This window comes from Chrysochloris asiatica, unplaced genomic scaffold (assembly GCF_000296735.1).
Source record: "Chrysochloris asiatica unplaced genomic scaffold, ChrAsi1.0 scaffold00081, whole genome shotgun sequence".
NCBI classification, from domain to species: domain Eukaryota; kingdom Metazoa; phylum Chordata; class Mammalia; order Afrosoricida; family Chrysochloridae; genus Chrysochloris; species Chrysochloris asiatica.
Genome location: NW_006408599.1, coordinates 4,995,907 through 5,006,750, shown reverse-complemented (window position 1 = coordinate 5,006,750; position 10,844 = coordinate 4,995,907). Strand labels below are relative to the sequence as shown.

The 10,844-nt window shown below is 41.9% G+C and overlaps 1 protein-coding gene across 1 annotated transcript in view; it reads right to left on the bottom strand.

The window, feature by feature from the left end:
- BRINP1 (bone morphogenetic protein/retinoic acid inducible neural-specific 1) overlaps positions 1-10,844 on the bottom strand; it is a 290,590-nt gene that overhangs the window by 58,634 nt on the left and 221,112 nt on the right. Inside the window, exon 7 of the mRNA XM_006865677.1 lies at positions 4,891-5,113. Within this exon, the coding sequence (XP_006865739.1) occupies positions 4,891-5,113 (223 nt within the window). The remainder of the gene's footprint in view (positions 1-4,890; positions 5,114-10,844) is intronic.

Here is a 10,844-nt window from a genome sequence, read left to right as displayed (position 1 = left end):
GCTGGTAGTTTCGAACTGCTGACCTTGCGGTTCACAGCCAGATTCGTAACCACTACGCTACCAGAGTAGGTCAGGTAAATACCTTAGATCATCTTGCCTCAGGGATAGGCAAATTAACATAGATGTGTACAAATATACTGTATGGGTTTTGATCCTTGCTTGCTGTATAATCTTTAGTAGTGTGGTGGTGGTTATGTGCCTTGGAGTTGGTTCTGACTCATAGCGACCCTGGATAGGGTTTCCAAGGTTATTACAGAAGCAGAAAGTGTCATCTTTCTCCCATGGAATGGCTGGTAGCTTCAATCTGCTGACCTTGAGGTTAGCAGCCCAACTCGTAACCACTACACTACCCATTTAACATTCCTGTGCCTTAATTTCCCAAATGTAAAATGGGAATGATTTAATGAGACCAAATGGGTTGTTGTGATGATTGAATGAAGTAAGATTGCATAGTTGCCTGATGCCTGAAGTTCTTTATTGTTGTTATTGTTAGGTCCCATCAAGTCAACTGCAACTTTCAGAAAGAGCCATCTTTAACATCCAGGCCAGTGCAGCTTTGGGATGGCACCACCTTCTGTCAACTTGAGACACTCCAAATGAAAACAGCCCACTTGTGTCCAGCCAACCGACAGAGTCTCACTCTTGTGTGTGTGTGTGGGGGGGGGGGTGAACTGTTTTGCATCAGTAGTTAACCAGAAGGCCTCTTTTCCTCTAGCTCAATATTAAGGTTCCAATAGCTTTGAAATCAAACACCAATGATCTGTATTTGACCTCTCACTAGATCTTACCAGTTAACAGTTCTTTGAAGTAACTATAAATCAATGATCTTTTATTGACCTTGGGACATTATTGCACTCTTTGAACCTCAGTTCCTTTATCTGTAAAATAAGGATAGTTAGTGTACCTGGAGTCCTGGTGTGGTGTTGTAGGATAAGCACTGGACTGCTAACCACAAGGTTAGTAGTTCAAACTCACCAGTCACTCCTTGGAAACTGTACATGGTCGTATGAGTCAGAAACGACCTGACGGCACTTAAACAACAAGTATATCTAGTTTGTGGTGATATGGAAATGATGTTATTAATCTATGGACTGTATACCCTTGGTGGCAGTCTCTCCCTTTCTCTCTCCAAGTCAGACCCTTAACCTGTTGTTGTTAAGTGCTATCTGGTCAGTTCTGACACATAGCAACTCTGTATAGTGTTTCTGAGGAGCGGCTGGTGGATTTGAACCACCAACATTGTGGTTCAGACTGACTTTTCAGTCCAGTGCTTACCCTACAGTACCACACTTTACTAGGCACTTTACATTCTGAAAGCTTAATCCTCTCTTTTAACTTGAAAGCTAAGCATTATTTCCCCTTTTGCAAATGAGATGCAGGGGACTAACATAAATAAAGCCCTGTGGCCAGGAAATGATAGAGCTAGGATTTAGACCCAGTCTATGGGGCCAAAGTCATGCTCTGCTCTTTCTCTCTCCCACCCCCCTCAACAATGCCCCCCTTTTTTGAGGCTGGTGAAAATCCTAGTGACACCTGTGGGACAAATAGTACCTGTTCAGTGGACTGATTCTTCAGGAGAGCAGAAAGAGGAAGAACTGAAGCTAATGAAGTAGTTCATTTGCAAATGCAAGCTCGCTGAGCTAAAGGTGAAGAAGGTTCCCAGTGTTAACACCTCTCTCTGACAGGGCTCAATGGCAGAGAGATTCCCTACTGGTGTGAGAAATGCTCATTAAACTCTAGGATTCAGATGTCAGGAAGCAGCCCACAGCCAGGCCAGGAAGTTCAGCTCTCCTGGGAGGGCTTCAGAGGAATAGGCTACAGAGTTTAGTTTTGAGGGTCCCTCTCCAACCCAGTAGCCAGCAGCCGATAATCATTACATAAATACAATTGAGTGACTCGCTAATGGTGGAACTGCAGGCATCCTCTCCAGTTAGTGGAGAAGAAATCAGGGCAAGTTTACACATCTCTGCAGGAAAGAAGTTCTTCCTTTGAAGGTCCTAGTGGTGTCAGGATGTTTCTGGCTGTCTATGCTTGAGAGCTTGCACAGAAATGGTGGAGAATGATTGACAAATGTGCACACATGTACTCAAAATAAGGAAATGACTTGCCCAAGGGTTCACAGCTTGTTAATGATAAAACTTGAGTCAAATGCAGGCCTCCAAACTATCTGGTCAGTGTTCTTCCCATAACCAGTCGCTCAATCTTTTGCCCCTTCTTTCCAGCTCCTCTCTTCTTGTCCTCTCCCCTCCCCTCCAGACCTGGAGTGTCCAGATGCTCTGGACATTCCTCGCATCTATAAAATTGTCCCATTCCCTTATATTTTTCTTTCTGTTCTCTGAGGCGGCAACCAGCAAAACGGACAAATGTGCAAGTATATCTATTTAACATCTGATAATGATTAAATATTGTCTGTCTCAATTCTGGAACACTAGGTGCCTTTACTCAAGACCACCTTTGTTGTGGAGTGTTTTCAGCTTGCTGACAGACTCCTCCCTATGCTTACTTTCCCTGTCACCTTTTACAGAATGGCACTGTTTACTGGGCTACTAGAACTTGCATTTCCTGATAGTAGGATCCATGCTGTGTTTATTTCTGAATCTCCTACAGTGCCCAGTGCAGGTCATATGGAAGGCACTGGATGGTTATAGATGGAATCTACTTTACTCACTCACTCATATGGACAATTTGGGCATCTGCGACATGGGGAAGGCATTGTGTGACTGGGTCCCTTTCCTGCTTTTACAGTATTGCAAAAGGAAGCCACCGCTTACTCTGACAGTAATAACCCTAATGTCAAATGTGGTCTTTTTGCTTCATTAAATAATTACAAACTAAGTGTAAGGTAATGGGACTAAATCTGGAGGGAATGGGGGATACAAAGATGAATACCCACCACTGACGTTGAATTGATTCTGACTCCTAATGATTCTTTAAGGCAGAGTAGAACTCATCCATAGGGTTTCCAAGGCTGTAAATTATTACAGAGCAGACTGCCTTATTTTTCTCTTAAGGCAAAATGGCTGGTGGGTTCAAACTGTCAAGCTTTCAGTTAACAGCCTAACACTTAACCCACTATGTCACCATGGTTCACTGAGATGAACATGTATAAGGAGGGCTATCCAAATGGGGGGGAAAAAAAAGGAAAATATGCTGAATAAGCCAGGGCTTTAGACAAATAGGGACTCAGAAGAAGGAGCTTTCTGTATTGGTGGGTATAAGCAGGGAAGATTCCAAGGGGGATATAGCAACTGATCTGAGTCTAGAGTTATGGAAGGGAAATGTGTGCACGGTTGAGGGGTTGAACTGGAGGTAAACTGCTTAGCAGAGTGTAGCACACCAGCATCGGAAGGTGGAGAATAGCAAAGGATTTAGATCCATGGACTAGCTGCCACCTTATCCCTTCCATTTCTCAGGATATCAGAGTTTCTGAACCTCAGCAGTACTGGTTTTTTGGGCGAGATAACTCTTTGTTGTAGGGAACTGTCCTGTGTATTTGGAGTGTTTAACAGCATTCCTAGGCACCTCTCTTCAGTGATGACAACTAAAAATGTCTTCAGACACTTTCAACAGTCCCCTAAGGGCATCACTGCCTCTTTCCTCAACCCCCTGAAGAAGCTGAGAACCAGTGACCATTTGATCTCTTTGAGTTTCAGTTTCCTGGTCTATACAATGGAATGATAATCATGTATGTAAATATGTGGTTGACTTTGAACATGCTAACTGAATGTGAGTCAGTATCATTCATTTCAGAAGTACCTTTTTATTCTTCAAATAAACTGAATTGCAGAACTAAATATGAACTGGATAGAAATATAGTTACTCTGGCTGAAGCAAGGTAGATAGATGGCTCCCAAACCTGCCTTTACAGTCTCTTGTGATACTTTCTTAGAAATCTAAGAGGCACCACTCCAGAAAATGCCAAGACACAATTCTGAGAACGGAGCCTAAAGTAGTTGGATTTGAGTCTTGACTCCTTCCTTTGTGGATGGTTGAGAGAGTGAATAAATTGCAAGTTATATGAAGCCATAGGCTCTGTTTGTCTTGTTCATCTCTGTATTCTCCACCATCGCACATCAAACACATGGCCAGGAAGATGGTGAGGCAAGATAGGCGTGCAAAAGCTAAGCAGGTACTCACTCTCAGTTAGGACCCTGCCCTTGCACAGTCCTAAGGAAGAGTGAGGCCCTCCTTACCTTTACATCCTAGGTACCTTGTTTGCCTCATCTTCTTGCCTTTTCACAATAGATACCTTGTTTGCCTCATTCTTCTTCCGTCCCTGAACAAAAAGCTTAACAAATAAACTGATTGCTTAATAAATTAACTGCTTCAGCTTTTAAGATGGTGGTGATGGTTGTGTGTTTTGGAATAGATTCTAAATCACAGAAACCCTGTAGAGGGTTTCCCAGGCTTTTTAAATTTTTACAGGAGCATCAAGCCTCATCTTGTTCCCACAGAGTGACTGGTACCTTCGAACTACTGACCTTTCGGTTAGGAGCTCAGCTCGTAATCCACTATGCTACCAATGTTCCTTGGGGAACGTTAACATCTGACCCGCTGAGTTATTTTTAAATTAAATAGCTAAGCACATTTTAAGCAACCAGAAGAGTAACAAGTAGCAGTTAAGGCAAGGATTCATTCTTTTCCTTGATCAGGTGGAACAGAGAGAACACCAAAATTGAACGTTCATGGTGGATTTCAGATACAAGGCGAAATTCAATACAGCCGGAGCCAATAGGTGAGAAGCCAGAGTGTTGTGCTGGACCATGCAAGTCCTTGTTCACCAACCCCACACACGTGGGCAGCGTTGCATTTACCTGTGTCACAACCACATCTAAGCTGGCACTAGGTCAGTGCCAGCAAAGGTAGTCAGTAGATGGTGGCAGCACTTACCTCTCTCTAGGCAGCTGGTGGTTGGGATTGTGGCGGCAGCGCACGCTGAGGCCGAAGAGTTTCCGGGCAGTGCGCTGGATCTTCTGCCTCTGGGCCTCCGTAGCACTCTGCAGGAGCTTGTAGCGGTTCTGCAGGTCCCAATCATTGCCCCAGTGCTGATGGATGCTCCCGATGGTCAGGAAGTGGTTGCTGGGGAGACGCTTCATAAACGATTTAAATTCATCTAGCAAGAAACAAAGGCCAAGAGAGAAGAGATGGGCATGACCTCCTACATCTTCTTGGTTTTTTTGTTGTTAATTGTCATCCAGTTAGTTCTGACTCAGAGATCCTGCATAGGGTTTCCAAGGAGCAGCTGGTGAGCCTGAACTACCAACCTTGTAGTTCAAACTGACTTTGTAGTCCAATGCACTAGCCCACAGCACCATACCAGGACTCCTCAAACATTTAGCTCTACCTACGAATAAAGCAGGCTTGCAAATAAAGCTAATTCATTTGAGATCCATAGAACACTGCATTAGCCTGCCTTGCTCCTACTGTTGTATTGTTAAGGGCCATTGAGTCAGTTCTGACACATAGTGACTCTATATAGGGTTTCCAAGGAGTGACAGGTGTGTTTGAACCACTGATCATTTGGTTAGTAGTCCAGTGCTTAATTTACAATGCCAGACCAGGACTCCTGCTAGGCACTGCAAAACCCATTACACTTTTAATACATTTTAAAGAAAGTACAAAAATCTTGTATTTTGCTATCACAGGCGTGAACTGGCATCCCATATGATTGCTTAAGTTAAAGTGTAACTGATTAATTATTTTTGCCCAAAATATGTGCTGAAACATTGATCCCTGAAAGCCTATAAACAACAGCTTGTTTGGAAATGTTGGTTTTCTTCTGTTGCATTAATAAGCTATACAGAATAGTGTGGGTCCTGAACCTAATAATTTCTGAGTTACAGAGAAAATCAAATAGAGACATCCAATGCCAAGGATCTCTGGCAAACATCTGGAACCAGGAGAAAGACTCACAGAAGGAGTCAACCCACTGAAACCTTCATTGGAACTTTTATTCTCCAGAAAGTGAGAAAATCACCTCTAGTTCTTCAAAGTCACCCAGTTGTGGTATTTGTGTTACAGAAGCTCTAGATACAATAAGCACAGGACTGCCAACTAGAAGACAGCCAGCCAATCTGCAGGAGGAAGATAAAGCCTCCAAAACCCTATACTATGAATAGAACCTACAATGAATCAGAACCTACTCCATAACACTTAACAATACAACAGCACCAGACAACTAAGGCACAGGGCTTCCAAACATCTGTAATTTGAATACGTCATTAAAATGATATTCAAATATCATTCATACTTAACATTTTTTAATCTTTTGTTTGAATCAATTCACTACTTTTTTTCACTTTGAAATTACAAACAAGACTATTATTCAACTCTATATGGAAAACCACAATCACACCTTCAGTAGAATGGTATATGAACAAATCAATATGATGAAAACTCATGGCTGCTGAGCCAATTCGAACTCATGACCCCCTAAAAGACACAGTAGAACTGCCTCAGAGCATTTCCAAGGCTGAAAACCTTTATGGATACAGACTGCCACATCTTTCTTCAACAGAGGGGCTGGTGGGTTCTGTCTGTCAGCCTTTTGCTTCAAGTCAAGAGCTTTAACCGCCACACCACCCAAGAGTCTATCATGAAAACAATGTTAATAAATTTTAGCCAGATATTGTTGTTTTCTGCTAAATGATCAAACTTCTGATCCTGTTTTCACTTTGAAATACAGGAGATTAGCAAGTGGGAGAGAGGTGTTAAAGGCACATTAGCACCGAAATGAAACACTTTCTTTGATGTATTCTGTATATTTGACAGAGAACTGAAAATGAATCAATGTCCCCTATGTATGATTCACTCTTATGTGAAGTCTTACATGTGAATCACTGAACATTATTTCATATTTGAGGAAATTCTAGCTTGAGGATGGGGACAAGCTCTCGGGCCTCCTGGTGAGGGTTCTGCCTCAGTTTCTGATGTTGAGAATTAGTATGTCAGCATGTGCTAATTCTTGATGTTGTTGTTGCTAAATGCTGTCAAGTTGGTTCCAACTTATAGTGACCCTGTATAGGGTTTCCAAGGAGCAGCTGGTGGGTTTGAACTGTTGATCTTGTGGTTCACAATCCAGTGTTTATACTTCAGCGCCACACTAGGTGTTGGCTAATACTTAATGCAGTCTCAGAAATGACTTAGTTCGGCTTTCTTGTTGTACATCTGGGGGAGCCGAAGCCCAAAATGAGAAAGTGACATTCTGAAAATAACATAGCCAGTGAGTGCTGAGACCCAAAACTAAAATTTGACTCCTTCACTGCCCCTGCCGCTAATGGGAAAATTTGAGTTCATGGTTTCATCATTTTTCAGGGCAGGAAAAAAAAGTCTAAATGACTGAATTAAACAACAACAACAATAACACTTTCCTTTCATGTTATAAAACGAATGGCTTAGAAAACTTGAACCACATAAGGTATTCACCTTATTTAACGAATACTTAATGAATATCAATATGCACCAGGGGCTAACCATCGAGTGCATATTACTTGCTTTTATAGCAAACCCACTTAACAACAACAAATTAGAGGAGGTACATTTATTGTCCATTTTGCAGAAACAAGGGCAAAAACAGTTATGAAACTTGGCCAAAGTCACAGAGCCAGTTAAGTGGTAGCAGCAGAACTTTGGCCTGGAGTCAAAACCTGTGGTTGTACTTTTTACCTTACACAGTGAAATCTGTGAGAACCAGAGCTCACGGGACTACTTTGTTTCTCTGAATCTCACAGGTTTTCTGCCTTTGGCAGGGCACAGTTTTACCACTTTTCTATCACTCTAGATTGTTGTTACTGTTAAGTGCTGTCGAGTTGGTTCCAACTCATAGCAACCCTGTATAGGGTTCCCAAGGAGCAGCTGGTGGGTTTGGACTGCTGATCATTTGGTTTGCAGTCCAGTGCTGATTTTACAGCACCATACCAAGAGTCCAAATTAGTAGAAAATATTTGAGTTTTCCTCCTCTGACAGATTTCTACCTGACCTATGTTCCGGCTTTTGCAGGTCCCACTGTACTTCCTCTGAAATCATAAATAGAATGATAATGAGGAGCAGTATATTGGGAGACAAAAAACAAAGGATGCTCAAATTACAAGATGGTGACTACTACAGAACCTGAGGCATCTCATTGGAGACAGACATGAGAAGTTTACATCGCATCTTGACCAGAGAATTGCTGTGTGACCCTGGGCACAGGCCTTGTCTCCCAACACCTTAGTTTCCCTGTCTGTCAAATGGGTATAACCGAATACAGTCCACATATTGAGAGGACACAGAACACACTTAGAGAATGGTAGTGTAAGACTGAAAGGACTATACAAGACTTTGCACTGATTAGCTTATTTAGTGAGCTGGCGGGAGGCAGGTGACTGGCTCTGATGACCTTGTGCTGTTTTGAACTGCTCCAACTCTCTTCCAATGTTAGAATACACAGTTCATTTTCCAGAAGACTCTATTGAATTTTAAAGGGGATAACAGTTTTTTTCAATGAACCCAAATATGGGTCAGATGAGAAATTTGAACTTGAAAGTTGAATGTTGTAAGTTTCTTGTCTAAAGTAGAAGGGTTCCTCTAGAAGAAAGAAGGATATTTTTGTGAGTAAATCAGGTTCCTGTTTGGCCACCAATGATACTCTGGAGTCATCACTGAATCAGTGGTAGTTACCTTTGACTCGTCACTAATCCTTCTATATAGTGTTAAAAATATGGTGGAAAATAAACACAAGAGCAGATGCATATATGTCTACATGGATGTGTCTTCTTAGGTGATATCATTTCATATGGATAAGTATAGGGACATCAAGAACAAATAAATGTGTATCTTTGTGGGCAGAAAATGTGACACAAAAATGACTTACATGGCTAACGCAACTAATTTTTCAGCCTTTCAGCTTTCTGTGTTTCTTAACCCACCCACTCAAACTGGCTTCCCTTTCTTTCCAATGATTGAATGCTAAGAATTCCAACTGCCTATGCACACAGTCTTTATTCCTCTCTGCTTTTTAGCAATCAGTAGAATCTCTTTGCAAAAGTATTTTATCAAAAGCTCTTTCAGTCTGAGGCCAAATAACGGTCATAATACATTTCCAGCATGAACTGTTCCATTACCAATTGCCCGAGACTTCGCATGGACTAATGGGTGCAAGTCTGTAAGGCATGCACAGCTCCACTTGAGACTCATGAGCCTGTGGAAGCAGGATCATTGAAAAACCAGGTGTTCTTACAGAAAACTGGAGCTGAGAGCCCATGCAAACCAGTCTTTTTCAAACATTGCTCAACAGAGTTCTGTTTTTATCTTGGGTAAACAATGGCTTCTAGGCTAAGATTTTGTTTGTGTCAAAGAGTTTCCTGGATAAACATGTAAATAAATTCAAATATCATAAACACAAACAAGTCCCTTCATTTATCACATAAGGAAATTGAGGCCTGGGGATAAAGTAGAATTAAAAGTTGCAAAAGTTGCTGTGATCTTTGGATTTAGAATCAAGACACTACTGAATTCCATTCTCAATGTCATCATTTACTAACAGTGCAACCATAGGGAAGACTATGGGATTCGGTATCCTCTTTTATAATACAGGAATATCATGACTAATATTAATGAAATAGTTGTCATAGATTTACGTGATATAAGTTGCTTTAATGAAGGAATGTTCTATAGATATATCCACTTACATAGCAGGTATTTATAAAGTACACGTTGTTGTTGTTAGGTGCCATTGAGTCAGTACCAACCCACAGCGACCTTAGGCACATCAGAATGAAACACTGCCCGATCCTGGGCCAACCTCACTACTGCTGTGATACTAAAGTCCATCAATGCTGCCACTCGGCCAATCCATCTCGTTGGGGGTCTTCTTCTTTTTCTCTGACCCTCCCTCCACCTTGCCAAACATGATATTCTTCTCTAGTGACTGGTCCCTCCTGATAATATTTCTGAATATGAGAGAAAAAGTTTGGCCATCTTGGCCTCCAAGGAGCACTCTGGCTGCACTTCTTCCAACACAGATCTGTTGGTTCCTTTGGCAGCCCAATGCACTTTCAATCTTCTCCTCCAACACCGTAACTCAAAAGCATCAATTCTTCTATGGTCTTCCTTATTCACTGTTCAGCTTTCACATGCATATGAGGTTATTGAAAATACCATGGCTTGGGTCAGGTGCACTTTAGTTCTCAAGCTGACATCTTTTTTCTTCAGCACTTTAAAAAAAGGTCCTGGGCAGCAGATTTGCCTAATGAAATACGTCGTCTGATTTCTTTTTTTTTTTCCTTTCTCTCCCCCTCCAGTGTCTGTTTTATAATATAATGTATGGGAAACCCAGGTTCAAAAGTCAGCCAAGCATCTTAACATTATTCCCCGCCTTTCCCCATTCCAACCATATCTCAGTCTCTGTATCCCAGAACCCTGTTGTTCCAAGGCTGTGCCTATATCTTTTTTTACTTCTGTCTCATTTAGTTCATTCATACCTGTCTAGTTGTTCTCACGTCTGCTTTGTTCTTCCATTCCCCTCTCCCTACTTGTATATTGTCCCCCTCCCCCTACCCAAACTGTCCTGTGTCTACTCCCTGCCCAGTGCTCCCCCTTCCCCTCCCACCCTTAACCCTATCCCTGCATCCTAGCAGCCTGCTTAGAATCCACTTTAGTGGGATAGTATGGGTTCTTTTTCTTAGACTTTTACGGTAGTGGTCCTATGCAGTATTTTTCCTTTTGTGATTGACTAATTTCACTCAACATAATGTCGTTAAGGTTCATCCATGTTGTGAAGTGTCATGCAGCTTCCTTGTTATTTTTCAAGGTAGCATAATACTCCATTGTGTGTATGTACCACAGCTTGTTTATCCATTCTTCAG